Consider the following 16,871-nt stretch of genomic DNA (forward strand, 5'->3'; position numbering starts at 1 on the left):
GGCTCACAGAAATCAGGGAAAACCGTTTACTTATGATTATTGGCTTATTATAAAGGATACGACTCAGGAATAGCCAAATGGAAGAGGTGCATGGGACAAGGCCTGGGGGAAGGGTCGCTACACTTCACACCATCTCCCGGAACACTACCCTCCCAGGACCTCCGTGTGTTCACCAACCTGGAAGCTTTCTGAACCCCATCATTTTGGGGGTTTTACGGAGGTTCTATCACATAGGCATGATTGATTCAATCACAGCCAGTTGGTGATTAGCTCAACCTCTGGCCTGTCTCCCCTTCCTAGAGGCTGGGGGTGGGGTGGGGCTGCAAGTTCCAACCTTTAATCACGTGGTTGGTTCTTCTGGCAACCAGTCCCTATCCTGAAGCTGTCTAGGGACCCATCAGGAGTCACCTCATTAGTAAAGTAATTCTTTGTGGTTGTAGAGGTCTATTACGGATAATGAAAGATGCTTCCCTCACCTCTGTAACTCAGGAAATTCCCAGGGTTCTAGGAGCTTCATGCCAGGACCCAGGGACAAAGATCAAATATATATATCTTATTATACAGCATCGCACCATGTAATGTTTATGATGAAGCCTGTGGTTTTCAGCCTGCGTGACTGTTGTCCATTTTGTCATCTCCTCCACCATGAGGCTAAGTATCACCTGCCACTTGTCAGAGGGGTTGCACCATGCATTCTCTTATAGCAGAGAAATTTGTCACCATTTCTAGCAAATGTGGAACAACAAAGGGTAGACTCTGTGTTTCACATGCAGTCTATGTTTTGGTGTCCAAAGAACTTTTTCCTTTAAAAGTGGCTTGCTTGATTCACACTATCCTCCGCCCCTACAGACACGGGAATTTAGGACCCTTATTCTAATTCTGTACAGTCTGTGCTTGCATTCAACCCTGCAATCAGAAAGGTCCGTCACACCATTCGTCTACCAGAGCACACCATGTCATTCCTTCTTATAAATTGCTCTGCGCTGTGATGCCAATGACCTACAGAAAGACACCTTGTTAAAGGCAGACCTCTGAAGGTCATCGTGCTGTAAGGTGATGAAGTTGTTGAGAGTGATGTTCTAAACACCGAACAGTCTCTTCTCTCTGAGGACTCGCAGAAACTAACTGGTTTGTTCTTCTTTTGTGTTCATTTGAAACCTATGACTGTGTCCCCCCCCCTCCCCGTCTTTATAAATGTGTTGGGGTGAGAGGCCCTTTGTAGACTTTGTGTAGTTCTTTGTAGACCGGCACATTCTTAGCTTCGTCTTGAGTCCCCCCGCTTTACTTTTATTTTATCATTATTTTCTTATCTGTTTGTCTTATGTTGTTTTTAAATTTACATTTAAAATCTTATTATTTTTTTCTTTTTTGGTAAAATATTGTTGATGCAAAGCTTTCTGTGTGTTAGCTGCTGATCATAAGACTATAGAACTATGTTCCATATTTAACTCTGGCACAGTTAACACTTTGCTTCTCAGACCTCCTCACCACCACCAAATTTGTGCTAATGTCCATTTACCTTTGAGCACCTTCTTCTAAAACCAGGTGTGAACTTCATTCTGTGTTGCTTCTTCCAGTGGTATTTCTGGTACTTTGTTTGCTGTGTTTTTTCCCTTTGGTTGTTTTTTTTTTTGTTTGTTTGTTTTTGAGAGAGAGAGAGGCAGCAAGCCGCGGAAGGGCAAAAGGAGAGAGAGAATCTTAAGCAATCTCCAAGCAGATCCTGGTTGCAGGATCACTGCAGGGCTTGATCACATGATCCCAGGATCATGACCTGAGCCAAAATCAAGTCAGACACTCAACTAACTGAGCCACCCAGGCGTCACTGCTTTCCTTAGTTTTTGCTAAGACATTCACCATACATATGTTAGAGAACCTTTATTGTATTGCTCTTCATATATAAGATGCTTATTGAATATTTAAAGAAATGTATGAGTTTTAATAAAGTTTTCTTGTATTTGTTAGCTCTAAGTGGTTACAGGAAACCACTTACAATGAAATAAGAATTATAAATACCACCTGATCCTTTCAGTAGAAGCTTTTTTCCCTCCTCCCAGCCCATTTTGTTTGTAGCAAACATGTTACATTTAAAATACAGTCTTCTCTTGTGTCTGTGCATTGATAGAACACTTTTCAGAAATATGCATGTCTAGATAAGCTAAAAAAAAAAGAGAGAAAGAGAAGAAGTACAGTGAGGTGATAAGAGCTGGGCTCTGGTCTAAAAGAAGCTTTGAATCTTAACTGGAGCTCTTGCTGTCTTAGTGACACTGGGAAGATGACTGCTCGGGGGCCTCGTTTCCTAACCTGTGAGCTGATTTGGTATTAATGTGGCATTGTGAGTATATGAGATAATGCATGGAAGCACTTAGAAGTTTCACTTTTGGAAAGGTAGGCTAAATAATAATCGGTCAAAGTATACTTTAAGACAAGAACCGTTACTTGAGATAAGATGGACATTTCTTAATAAAATATTAAACCCACCAGGAATATAAAACAGTTTAACAACTTAAAACTTGCAAACACTCAATAACGTAATCTCAAAATTGAAAGAACTATAAGGAAAAATGGTAGGTTTTTCACACATTTCTCTCAAACTGATAAAACAAGCGAATTAAAATCAATAGCAGCAGTGAAGGTTCAAACGACTAAATCAACACATTTAGCCTGTATTACAGAAAGAGAGCATTGGAACAAGAAAACCTTGGAATATAATTTCTTTTCAAGAGCAAGTTCTGCAACTTGCTTTGCAGAACAATTACCAAATGGCCATATGCTGGGCATTATAGCAAGTTTCAACAAAATATTGAAATCATACAGAGCATGGTATCTGAACATACTGGAATTAAACTATAAATGAATACAGAAAGATTACTAGAGTATTCCAGTATGTTTGTAATGCAAGCAATGCACTTCTCATTCACGTGTGGGTTAAAGAAGAAATCACAGGGGACCTAGAAAATGTTGTGATGAATAATGGTAGAAATAAAAACAAAATGTACGTGATGAATGTCAGCAGGAATAACAGTACAGACCTTCAAAACCTGCTTCTCTATAAAAACAGTGAGAACACTGGCAAAAATTGTCAGAGTCTTAACCAAAGGTCCACAACAATCTGAGGAGCATTTATTCTAGAAAAATGGCTGAATCTCAACAAGAACAGTAAGCTTTGTGATATGTCGATATGTCCTATTTTATGTCCTGAGTTTCCTGATGTCTTAATGTGTTCTATTCCATTCTAACTTCCCAGCTCTGCAGTAGCCATAAAAGCTAATAGCTTATAGTCCTAGTAAAAACCTGCAGCCTGGCAGCCAGGGGAGGAGGCAAAACAGAGTTGGAACTCCTTCAAAGTCCCATTTCCAGAGAATTGTCATCATGTGGGTTGTGTGGCAGTTCCCTGGAACCCCTCATGCACAGGGGTTGTCTTTATTTGAAGTGACTCATATTTTGTCTAGTGAAAAAGCCTTTCTCTGGGGTGTTTCTCATCAACAGTCAGCGGCAGCTGTTTAACTTCACAGCTGCCTGAAGCAGCAGTAATGGTCGGGGCAAACGAGAAGCTGACCAAAGAACTTAAAGGGGAAAGCTGGGCAGTGAGATGTTCATAGGGAACTTTGAAAAGCCCCGTATGTTCCTGGGAAGCTGGAAGCGCACACACGTGGGCAGGGCTGTGGGCTTGCCAGGGAAGATTTGACAAGGCTCTGTGTTCTCACCTCTTCCCCAATGTTGACGTCTTGAACACGCAGACAGTGAAGACTAAGGCAGAGCTGTCAACTGCCTGCCTGGGCATTGAAGGCATGCCCCAACACACACACGCACAACCCGTAGCAAAGTCTGGGAGCCTTACCAGTTGAAGGCATTTAAGTTATCTCTGGCCAGTCATTAGCAGCCCACTAAGCTAACCCAACAGGCTGAACACAAGAAAGAATACAGAATTTACCAAAGTAGTTCAGTAACAACAAAAGCAGCAATAAACAAACAGAGCGACAGTGCTTGGTTTGGGAGGTATCCGATGCACAGAGTTGCCACATAATATTATTTAAAACGTTAAATGTTTATTTAAAAAAGTCACGAAACAGACAAATGAGAGTATGGCCCATACACAGAGAAGAAAACAACTAATGGAAACGGTCTTTTTTAGATTCCACACATAAGTGAGTTCACGCAGTATTTGCCTTTCTGTGTTTGGCTTATCTCACTTAGCATAATGTCCTCCAGGTTCATCCGTGTTGTAAATGATAGCATTTCCTTTTTTCTCATGGCCTGAATAATATGGCCTGTGTCTGTCTATATTTTTTCTTTATCCATGTGTCCACATTTTCTTTATCCATTCATCTGTTGATAGAAATGTTGTTTCCATGTCTTGGCTATTCTGAGTAATGCTGCAGTAAACATGGGGGTGCAGGTATCTTTGCAAGATACTGATTTTATTTCCTTTGGATAAATACCCAGAAGTGGAATTGTCACATCATACAGTTCTATTTTTAATTAATTGTTAATTACATAGTTGTATATAACCATTATTAATTGTATAATTAATTAATATTACTTATTATTCCCATTTATTTGGGTCTTCAATTTCTTTGATCACCTTTGAGAAGTTCTTAGACGAATATAACAATACGCTTTCTAAGGCTCCATTCCTGGAGAGTGATTCCGTTTCAGGAGAGGCCCAAGAACCTGAGTTTGCAGGTCCTTCTGATGCATGTTGTCCTGACCACAGTTGGAGACATTCTGCTGTGAGACTTGAACTACTGCTCTTGGCTTTCTGTGACAAGAGGCCTGGCCAGCGCTGCCTGTGAAAGGCCGTTCTGATGGAGACATTGTGGTTCAGGGCTAGGTGAACACGCTCCGAATCTCTAGGCTCGAATCTCATCGTTGACACTTGTGGATTCTTGAACAAGCTACTTAGCTACTTAACCCTTCGAGTCACAGTTTCATCAACTTTAAAATGGGCAAAACTGGCAACCACCTTGTTAGTTTACCATGAGTGTTCAATGAACTGGATGAGAAGGGTAAGGCACTTAGCACAGTGCACCCAGCACATGATGAATACTCAGTAGATGGTGCTTTTCTCCTTCCTCTTTATCCTCCTGGTCTTTAACTCCTAAATTATTTGACCAGGCCTAACAGCCCCAGATTCTCTTAGAGATTCTGGTTTTAATAGTATTGGGTCTTTGGGCTGTTTTGGTTGGTTATTTATTTGTTTGTTTGTTTGTTTATTTTTGTCCAATAGGAGCATCAAACTTCTTCTCTAAGCCACTTGATTTCTTGCAAACATAAATCTCTCTTCCTTTTTTCCTTTCTGTACAGATTAGGAGGCCTGAGGCCTTTCCATACAGAAAGGAAAAAAGGAAGCATTTTTACGTTCAGTTGTCAGTGCATTTCTATATATGATCATTTTTAAACATGTTTATTTATTTTGAGAGAGAGAGTGCGCGCTTGCACGAGTGGGGGAGTGGCAAAGAGAGAGGGAGAGAGAGAGAATCCCAAGCAGGTTCTGTGCTGTCAGCTTCGAGCCTGATGCAGGGCTTGATCTCACAAACCATGAAATCATGACCTGAGCTGAGATCAAGAGCTGGACACTTAACCGACTGAGCTACCCAGGCACCCCTATATATTTGATCATTCTTAACTTAGAGATATAAAATGAGCAGGATGAGGGGCGCCTGGGTGGCTCAATCAATGAAGCATCTGAATTTGGCCCAGGTCATGGTCTTATGGTTAGTGAACTTGAGCCCCGCGTCAGGCTCTGTGCTGACACCTTGCACCTAGGAGTCTGGAGCCTGCTTCAGATTCTGTGCCTCCCTCTTTCTCTGCCCCTTTCCCACTCACACTCTGTTTCTCTCTGCCTCTCATAAATAAATAAACATTAAAATTTTTTTTTAAAAATGAGCAGGATGAAGGATCACCACAATAATCATATGAAGGTGCATTGGGCATTTTCAGTGGGGTTTAGGCTTTCAGTTGTATTTCCCTTTTATTATATGGTCGTTTTTAATTGTTTTCAGCAGCAGTGTTAGATTCTCAAACACAAATTATTATCATGATTTTAAAGTTATAACATTCTCTTGCTTTTGGGGGAACTAAAATGATAGCTATCATTGTATAGAATGGAGACAGGTAGATGACCATGCTGAGAACCACATTGCTTGCCCTGGGGAATAGAGGCCAGTACCAGGCACATATAAGATCCCTGAGGCTCAGAAAGTTTCTCCAAGTACTTTTAATATTTTGAGTCCCTTAGGAATAAGTTCTGTAATTCCTAGGAATTTTTCCTCTTTTCCATTCTTTGCCTGCTCCTTGGTAAGAGCAAGCAATAAACTTCCTTGATTATAGCATCTCAGATATTTAGTATTGACTAAAATTTCTTATTGGTACTGTCAGTGTTCAGGGCTTCCCATTTTGCAACTGATGGAGGTTTGTAAAATAACTAGGGCCTTTGGAATTTACTGTTCATAATCTTAAGTAGTTTTGGAGGCATAGTGAAAAGGTCAGGTCAGTTCCCATTTTTGCATTAGACAGCTTTATGACAAAGTCCTGCAAGTATCAGATAATGATAGCCAACAGTATCCATTAAGACAACCTCTTTTATTTTTATTTTTTGTAAAACATGAGTCCGTTTAAGGTAGCATGCCCTGTCTGTTATTAAAGAGGCTCCCAGGAAAAGGAATGATGAGACAGAAGTATACTCCTGTTTTTCATTTTCAGTAATTGATGTCCTTTGCTCAGTAGTGACACAGTATTGAACTTTTAAGGATTCCCTTTGTAGCCAGCATTGGAGAGGGATTAAAGCAATGAGTCTGCCAATATGTAATCACTTCTTTCTTAACTTTGGTCAGACCTTCTCTACTTTTAATAACTTCGGGTTCAGACCCCTGTGATTTTTCCATATGTCACTAAGCCAGATCGTGGTAAGCGTTTGTGTGGCCTGAATGCCCTCAGAAGCTTTGTTAGCTGAAGTCAACAATATCAAGTAAAAAGTAGCTTTAAGTATCTGCCTGTAAGGCTGGGTACAAAGAAAGCTGTGGTTCCTGCCCTTGAAGGTCTTACACTCAACTACAGATAAGACCGATACTAATAGATACAAAAAGCATATAAGCCCCTTTGATGGTGAATTTCATGGCATGTGAATTATATTTCAGTTTTTGAAAGTGCATAGACTTTGAAACAAAAAACGTGTAAATAACATTCCAGGGGTAAATACAAATCCTGGAATAGTTATAGAAAGTTAATAGTGGGAAGATTTGGTCAAAGGATTATTAAAGGGAAGTTTCTTTCTTGTTGCAAGTTTATTGAAGGGAATGAATTATGAGACCCACTTGAAGGGAAAGGAGAGAGGTTTTGGAAAGAGCACAATCTGGGCTCGATGCATAACTGGCAAATAGGATAGTAGATCAGAATGACTTAATGAAATGAGTCCGTGAATTTGAGAGAAGTGGAGAATGAGTGGTATTCATGGAAACTGATCAAGAAGGCGAAGAAAAAGAATCTGCAACGTACAGTTTTCTTGGGGGTTGTGCTCCTTTGTAAGGGCTTGGTGGTTGTTGTAGCTCTGCATTGCTTAAGGCTCCCTGGCTAGGGAGCTTTGCCCATGCAAGGCTGGACTTTAAACTCACTCTGGCTCTTGGAGGCATAGGTGAGCTACTGGTGTGGCTTTGTGCCTTTCTAGGAAGGCTTGAGCTTTTTGGGGTTGTCTCTTGTTCCTTAGGAAACTTCCATCAGGGAAGTGATGATGGGAGGTGGCCTGTCAGCACGGACCCCATGTGGCGGTGACATTTCAGCTGAATAATTCTTGAACGGCAGAGTTCACAGGGAAACTTAAGTCTGAGAGCCCCTTCTAATTGCCCTGGGCTGATAGTACCTGACCTGAAGCTAGAGCTCATTTTGTTTATTTTCCACTAAAAACTGTTTGAAGAGGGACCAGTTTTAAGTAATTGAATGTTTTCAGGTTATTAAGGATGGTGTCCAGTCCATTTTAGAAATAATATCATACCACATCATTCAAATCATTGCTAGACCCCGTGACATGTTGAATTACCCCATCTATTATCGATTGTAAATTTTACAGCATGACAAGCCTGACATGGGCATAATTTCTTCCCTATTGTTTTTTGTTTTGTTTTTTCAAATTATGAAGGAACCTCAAACCAGTCACACAGCTGTATGTCAGTGTGGATGCTAGCACCAAAGATAGCCTGAAGAAAATTGACCGCCCACTCTTCAAGGATTTCTGGCAGAGATTCCTCAACAGCTTAAAAGCCTTGGCAGCAAAGGTAAGAATTATGACATCTTTAAAAGAGAGGGGGGGTGGGAAAGAGGAAGTGGAGAGAGGTGGTTTAAAAAAAAAAAAAAAAACCTTCAACCTTGTTTTAGACTTCCACCCACTTTGATTATTCAATAAATATTTATTGAGTTCCTCTTAAGTTTGTAGCACTCTGCCTTTTATGTATAATTTGTCCTTCATGTATTTAGGGAGAGAGATACATGCTCCCAAAGTTAATTAATAAAATATGGTAAAGTAGCAGTTTATAGCTACCCTAGAAGAGATACCAGCAAATAGTATGTGTTTAAATACGAGATTAATTTTCTTGAATTTCTAAGACCAAATTTCCTACCTATAAGGGACTCAGCCTCAGAATTTCCAAATTTAATGCCTTTTTCTTCCAGCATTTGCCCTCTTTTATGTCTTCTCTTAGGTTATATTTACTTTCCTAGTCTTTTATTTTTTTAAAGTTTATTTATTTTGAGAGAGTGAGCACATGTGAGCGGGCTGAGGGCAGAGAGAGGGGGGGGAAGGAGAGAGAACGGGCAGGGGAAGGTTAGAAGAAAAAGGGGGAGAGAGAGAATCCCAAGCAGGCTCCCAACGCAGGGCTCGATTGTATGATGTGATCCATGAGATCATGACCTAAGCCAAAACCAAGAGTCTGACGCTTAACCGACTGAGCCACCCAGGCACCCCTACTTTCCTATTCTTTTCGACCTAAAGTAACCTTCTGATTCTTCTTTTCCATTAACCCCATATTGTAACAGTTGGTATTTTCTGTTAGTTCTGCCTCTCTTCTCTCATAGCCATTCCCTTGTCCTGTTCTCTTTGCTTTTGCCTTGCAGTCCTTCACACTTTACTCAAACGTGACAGATAATGAGAGTCACCACAGAAGCTTCAAAAATTACAATTTCCTATTCCTAGTGGCATTTGAGAATCTGCATTTTAAACATCGCAAGTGGCTTTTGATGTGCCGGCCCCATCTGGGACTCACTGTCCCAGAAAACCTCCCTCTCTCTCCTTTGCCCAGCCCTTACTCACTTTGCCATTCCTGACCCACCCTGTCTGGCCCCAGGAAGGCCGTCCTTCCCTGCTTAGGTTGGTGTCTCTGCAGATGCACCCACTACATTTTCCAAGTCTTTGGTTACCTCCCCAGAGCCGAGATTGTCCTTTCTTTCCATTTCTTTCACTTGTAGAAATTGTGTGTGACCTTCCATGCTCAACTTCATTATTACCTCAATTTTGAAGCCTTTTCCAGTTGCAAACAGCTGCCCCTGTCTCCTTTAAGTTTTATATCTATAAACACACATTATTTCTGCTGTTTTATCTCAACTTCTCTCTTCTCAACTGAATTCCTTACTCATGTCTTAATTCCACACCAAGTCTAGCACAGCACATCTTATGGTACTTGAAAAGTGTTTCTTGAAAGAATAAATGGGTGGAAACTCAACAGAGCTCTGTAGTGGTAAGATGTATACATACATTTTCTGGGCCGTTCAGATGATTAAAACTCCCCCTTCCCCCATTTTATGCTTGAGAAGTTAAATCAGTGCTTTTTTGGGCAATTAGCACTGACAGTATTTAGGTAATGCAAAATAGGCATTTGGTTTCTCATCTGACCTGTCTTGGATTATTTAGAAAGCTGGCAAGCCAGGTGCTTCTTGGGCTCCTAAAGTCTCTTCATCTCTGGACTTCACCCTCAGCTCTATCCCCTTCACTCATTGCCGAGACAGGAGATACATGGCGTACAAGTCAGGATGCACTTAGATAGAAGCCAGACAGCGGGAGCTGGCATTATCGGACCCATCTGAGATTGTTACCTAGGCTGTATTCTGAGTCAGATGTGGACGATGAGAAGCAGGCATTAGTAGAATGGCTTAATAGCTTCTTTTTTCTTTTGGCCAAAATTTTCCACAAAATGTATTCTTGCTTGGAGTTATAAGCCCTTAGATATCCTATTCAGTTGTAAGTACTCTGGGTTGACTCATTGAGAGTAATGAAATAATTTAAAGTTGTGCAGTATTTTCTAACCTGTGAGCTTCTTACATGTAACGTTATAAATTGTGTCCATGTAACTCTGGTTGGAAGATTTTCCTTGGGCTGTTAGACTATCCTGGCAGATTAGGGCAAGGGCTTTCTAAGCATTTTGTAGCAATTAGAGTGCATGTTTCTTATTGTATTGTTCATGTTGCCATTTAAGAAAGATCTGTGACAGGGAACTGCTCTTAAATTAACTAGATCTAGCTATGTTACTTCCTTCTGAATATCTAATATTACTGGTACAGTAGATACTATCAAAGTTCTGCTTTACTGCTGTTTAATACCCAAAAATAACACTTATGTTGTAACTATACTTATTAGCTGGGCTCCAACATGTTATTACTGTAATCTGGCATCATTTGAGTTTTTAAATAAAACATTTTAAATGAAAGTGACTTTGGGGCGTTTGGGTGGCGCAGTCGGTTAAGCGTCTGACTTCAGCCAGGTCACGATCTCGCGGTCCGTGAGTTCGAGCCCCGCGTCGGGCTCTGGGCTGATGGCTCAGAGCCTGGAGCCTGTTTCCGATTCTGTGTCTCCCTCTCTCTCTGCCCCTCCCCTGTTCATGCTCTGTCTCTCTCTGTCCCAAAAATAAATAAATGTTGAAAAAAAAATTAAAAATAAATGAAAGTGACTTTAGATACTTTAATTAGAACATCTATGCATTTATATTATTATCTTTATTGCCTGTTTAGGCTTTTAGTACATTAGTACTTTTTGTTATTTGTTTTAGGCTTAGCAAGGAAAGGCATCAGAATTGAAAGAATTTCTTGAACTTTATAAACAGAAAAATTTGATTTGTCCCAAGATTTTCAGCCTGTTTATGAGCTAGTGTAACCCAAAGCAGAAAGAGGTAGGGTATTTGGGGTTTTTTTGTTTTTTGTTTTTTTGTTTTTTTACTCATGGCTAGTATAGTATTTTCATTTCTGGATCTTTATCCTTTGTCAAATTGTTCTGCTTCAAATATGAGAAGAGAGATATATTGGTACTTGAGTATATGGGGCTAAAAAGCAATTCCATCAAGGTAACACAGCAAAAAATGTGTTAGCTTCAATTTCCGTCCACGACAGCTACTTGTCACACAGTTTTTTTTTTTCTAAAAAGAAAAATCCATCTTGTAAATGACAACACTGACTGCCTTTGGCAGGAGACTTTTATCAGCTGTGTGACCAGATGTGTTTCTGCTGCACATTGTTATGCCAGGTTGAAGATCCAGCAGGATAAGCAGTGGTATTGATATCCTTGAAACGTTATATTTGAAAAGAAAGACAAAAATAGTTGTCTGCATTACACATTCTTAGATCTCAAGAGTGAACATTAGCACTCTTTTCCGCAAATGTGAGCATGCTCTGACCTGATGTTATTAGAGTTAATATAGTTTCATTGTTAAGAAGGGCTTATTGTACATTAATGAGGTAGATTTGTATCTAATAAGAGGTAAACCAGTGTATCCATGTGGCCCACAATTTGCAGCTTAAAAAACAAACATTAATATTTGACTTCCTTATCTCTGATTATAAAAACATTATGTGTTCATTATGGAAACTCAGGGGACGTAAAGAGAAGTATAAAGAAGCAAGGAAAGAGGTTACTTCTAAATCCAGGACCTTGAGACACCGACTGCTAACATTTAAAGTACTTCTATTTAATACTTTGGTGACGGGGGGGGGGGGGAGGTTGCGTTTTTACATAGGTAACTCAATTTTATATGTTGCTTTTTGTTGTTAACATGAGGTCATAGCATTTTTTCATGCTATTAATTTTTCTGTATGACCTTCGTGTTAAAGACAGCTTAGTTTTTCACCTCAGCGTGAGATCACAGAAAATACATATATTGGTTTCTGCACCCGGTTTCTGGCACGGAGCTCCTAGAACCCTTGTAGTGTTCTAAGTGGTAAGGCCATCTTGTTTTAGTGTTTCACCTTTGACCCCATACTTAACATAGGGCTCCTAAAACCCTTGTAAATTCCTAAGTGATAAGACCACGAAGATCATCTCTTGTTCTAATGAGGTGACTCTGGGGGGACTCCTAAGTGGCTCGTAGATTGAGTCTCGTCACCAAAAAGATGAAGCTAATCAGAAGGCTGGAATTTTCTGTGGGTTCCCCGCCCCCCACCCCACTGTGCTTCCCCATTTCTCTAGAGAGGGGAGAGGGCCTAGAAATGGAGTAAATAACTGATCATACCTACATGAGGAAGCCTCCATAAATCCCAGTAGGGAGTTTGGGAAGCTTCAAGGTTGGTGAACACAGTCACACTAGAGGGTAACATGCCCCAACTCCATGGGGACAGAAGCTCCTGGGCTCGGGACCCTCCCAGACCTCACCCTGTGTACCTCCTCATCTGGTTGTTCATCTGTATCCTTTCATAAAGTGGTAGATGTAAGTAAGTGTTTCCCCGAGGTCTCTAATCTGCTCTAGCCAATTAATCGAACCTGAGGGAGGAAGGTCAGAAGCATACGTGATAACCTAGACTTGACATTGTCTAAAGTGTGCTGCAGTGTCAGAAATGAGTTCAGTTGTAGAACACCCAGTTGGTGTCACAGAGAATTGCTTGTGGGGGAAAACCGCCCACATATTCGATGGCCGGACGTGTTCTGTCTTAGTGGAAAGGGAGACACATAGGAGAGAACACTGGGTTGTTCCCTACTCACTCGGTTTCCTGCTTGTTGACCAGTAGGGGGGGTCTAGTGAGAGTGTGTCATGTTCTGGCACACTTCTTCAATTGTGCGTGTCTGGCAGTAAAGTCAAATTCCTGTCTTTATCACACTCGAGAGGGAGCCTTGATGCCTGTGCTGCTCGTGAGTTGCAACATACACACGTTGTCATTTAAAACCATTTCTGAAGTCACGTGCAGCCAGAGATGGCATGTCCTAGTCAGTAGCATTGCTATTTTCATTATTGTGTGTCTTACAATCTAGAGTATCTTAGATGAAATGAAAGAGCATATCTTCTCCCTTACCTCCTTTTTGGGATGAACAAGTCTCCCCTCCATCGTTCTGACTAGTCCTGCTGCTTATTGACCCATTTTCTTTATTTCCGCCTCCCAGCATTGATGCCAAAGTCTGCTCTTCAGTCTTTGTCCATCTGGCTGTGGTTCTGCATATGTTTTTTTATTGTCATCTTTTTTTAGGCTTTATCTTGCCCTTTACCTTCATCTGTTACCCATGAGCCCGCTCCATGGGACGGGCCTCCCAGGCTGTGGATTCTGTCCAGCCTGGGTTTTTTGGGGGTTTTTTTGTTTTAATTTTTTTTTTAATGTTTATTTCTGAGACAGAGAGAGACAGAGCATGAGTGGGGGAGGAGCAGAGAGAGAGGGAGACACAGAATCCGAAGCAGGCTCCAGGCTCTGAGCTGTCAGCACAGATCCCGACCCGGGGCTCGAACTCACAAACCGCGAGATCATGACCTCAACCAAGGCACCCCCTGTCCAGCCTGGGTTTAATGCCACCATATCCTCCTCTGCTTGACTAAAAACCATGTCCTCGTTTTAGCCACTTTTGAAATCAGACTTTTGAAACCAAGACTGCCGTGCTTGGATCTCTCCAGCGGTGTCATCCAAAGCCAGTGTCTACAAACTGACTGGTTCCCTCCAGTGCCAGGAAGTTCTGTCATAAGTACATTTTTCTCCAGACGTGACTTCTGCCTAAGCTCATTCTAGGGAAAGATGAACGTGTTGCATGTTGGGTTCATGTTGAGGCACTGGGTGATTGGGTCAGGCAGATAATTGCTTCAATCTTGGGGACTCAGGAACGTCACAGTAGGAACTTGTAGGTGTGGAAGTCATCTCTGTAGCAGTTTGTCGAAGGCAAACAGGTGGACGGAATTGTCCAAGAAGGGTCTAGAGAAGGCCAAAGAAGGAGCTGTAGGGAAAACAAATTTTGAAGCTTTCAAAATAAGGAGCATATGGGGAGTGAGTCTGGGAAGAATTTGATAAAGGTGTTGGTGCAGTTTCATGCAAGTGTGGTATGTTAACGTACAATTCAAGGAAACAGTTCGGTTCCAGAAAGAGAAGGGGAACGTTAAGTATGATGAAAAAGAAACTTGGTCTATCAGTTAGTCTCTAATGACTATGGCAAAAAGAAGTACAGTGTTTTGTGTAGAAGCCATTGTGTAGTGGGTTGAATGGGGACAATAGATATTAATGTAATAAATACTAACTTTTTGAACCAAGAGCAACCATATTAATGAAGAAATGAAAGGTATTTCCTTTTATCGGATAAAAATTTATCTAAGCATATGTGCTAATTTGAAAATAAATATTACTGTAATGAAGAAAATAAGATGACTCCTATGTCACCAGAAGTCAAAGGTGAAAAAACACTATCGCTGTAACGCGTAGCTTCCGGAGTTTTAACTCTTGTGTGTATGTATATGTATGTGTATTTTACTTACAAAATGAAATCATGCCATACATATTTTTACAACTGTACTTCTTATTTATAATACCATATTTAAAATATTTATTTAAAATATCAACTTCTGTCAGCATAGATTAATTTTGCCTATTTTCTGGCTATAACAATTTAATTTTGCCTTTGGCGGCCTTCCCTGACTCCCTCCTTCCCCCTCCCTGGTTTATATCCCACACTGCCCATACCCAGCACTTACGAACTTGAAAGATCCCTGAGAGAAGGCAGAGTGTCTGTGAGGTCTTTGTGCCCACCATGGTATTCCCAGCTCTTAATCACAGGTCAACACACAGTTGCCAGATAACCAGAATGCGATTGATCCACTCCCGTCGTGATGTGTATTCAGTTGTTTCCCATCGATTTGTTGTGTGTAGTAGTTATGAGCTTGGGATTCTGAAACAAGACCACCCAGGTTTGATTCCTATTTCCTACCACTTCTTGGCTGTGTAATATTGGTCGTGGGACTCAGTTTTCTCTTCTGTAAAATGGGGTTGATAACAGTGCCTTCCTCATAAGGTCTAGATAGAAACACCTAAAAATATCATAGAGTGCTTGTGTTTAAATTTTAAAATATAATGCCCTCTATCACCAATCTTGTGTATATAATTGATTTTGGACATTTTTAAAGGTACAGTACATGAGGTGGTAAATACTAATGTAACTACCATCTAGCTTAAGAAATAAAAGATTATAAACTCAGTTGCAGTCCCTGTGAACCCCTTTTCTATTATATTTCCTTTCCTTCCCTCTCTTGCAGAGGTAATCAGTATGTATTTTGTGTTTATTTTTCCATGCTATTTTTATACTTCACTCTATTTACACCTCCATAAACAGCTGTTTTCCATATTTTAAAGCTATTTACATAATAGTATCATTCTATAAATATCGTTCTGCAACTTTTCCTTTTTTTGACCATTTAAAAGATAAAATTTACCATTTTAAATATTTTTACATATACAGTTCAGTGGTATTCAATACAGTCATATTGTGTAACCATCACCAGCATCCATTTCCAGAACATTTTTATCTTCCCAAACTGAAACCGTATGCCCATTAACCAATAACCCCAGTCCTCCCCTCCTCGCAGTTTTTGCTTGTTGGTTCAATATTATATTTGTGAGATGTACCCTCATTGCTACGTTTTGCTTTTGAGACACTGAAACTGCTACATAGCAATCCGTCCTATAAATATCCCACAAGGTACTAATCATTCTCCTGTGGATGGGCATTTAGGTTTTTCTGTAGTTTTCAGCTCTGCAGTGAATGTTAGTGAAAGTGAGGCTCGTGTACCTGTGCCGTAGTAGTTTCTTTAGGGTCTGCACCTAGGCGTGAACGTTGCTGGATTGTAGGGTATACACATCTTCAACTGGATTTTCTGTTTTTGTTGTTTTTCATAGTACTCAGGAGAGTGGCTGTACTTCAGAGGCAAGCATATGAGTTTCCACTTTCTATCCTCACAAGCCACTAGTATTGTTGGCTTTTAAAATTTTGCTAAGCTGATGGATGTGACTTGGCGTCTGTTTGTGGTTTTATTTTGCATTCCTCTAATTAGTGAGGTGAGCATCTTCTCATGTTCTGGGTCATTTCCTTAATCACTTTTACATACCTTGCTTATTTTTCCATTGGTTGTTTATATACATTTTCTGATTATTTCTTTCAGTAATGGTCTTTCCCTAACGTTGGCATGGTTTGTTTTCTCACTTCCTTCAAGACTCCATTCAGATATCCTGTCATCAGAGTCATTCGCTGACCATCCTGCGTAAAGGAGCTCCCCTCCTTGGTAGTATTCCTGTCCCTCTCCCCTGTTTGTCACATAGCACAGGTCACTACCTGACTTGTGTGTTTATCGTGGGTCTCTTCCCCAGTTCGAACATACGCGCACGTACGCTCACAAGGGCAGGGACATTGTCTCGTTCTCTGCCGTATCCTTAGCGGCTCCCATCGTGCTTTGCCTGTAGTGCACATTTAATAAATAAAGAGAATGAATATAAGAACACATGTATGCTGGTATTCAGGTTTCCAGAAATGATTACCCCCCACCATGGGCTATGTAAACAAATGTTAGAAGGTAATAAAAAGACACCATTCCTCCAACTTTGTGAGCCTCCACAGCGTCGATACATCCGGTTCGTCAGAGAACCTAGAGAAGAGCGCTGCAGATTTCTGC

General features: G+C 40.7%; 1 protein-coding gene across 3 annotated transcripts in view; it reads left to right on the top strand.

Annotated features, from left to right (window-relative positions):
- LOC106972846 (S-adenosyl-L-methionine-dependent tRNA 4-demethylwyosine synthase TYW1) overlaps positions 1 to 16,871 on the top strand; it is a 210,947-nt gene that overhangs the window by 121,173 nt on the left and 72,903 nt on the right. For all 3 annotated transcript variants that reach the window (XM_053213791.1, XM_053213792.1, XM_027041851.2), the window contains one exon: positions 8,132 to 8,267. In XM_053213791.1, coding sequence (XP_053069766.1) covers positions 8,132 to 8,267 — 136 coding nt within the window. The remainder of the gene's footprint in view (positions 1 to 8,131; positions 8,268 to 16,871) is intronic.

The sequence above is a fragment of the Acinonyx jubatus genome, chromosome E3 (assembly GCF_027475565.1).
Source record: "Acinonyx jubatus isolate Ajub_Pintada_27869175 chromosome E3, VMU_Ajub_asm_v1.0, whole genome shotgun sequence".
In the NCBI taxonomy this organism is placed as follows: Eukaryota; Metazoa; Chordata; class Mammalia; order Carnivora; family Felidae; genus Acinonyx; species Acinonyx jubatus.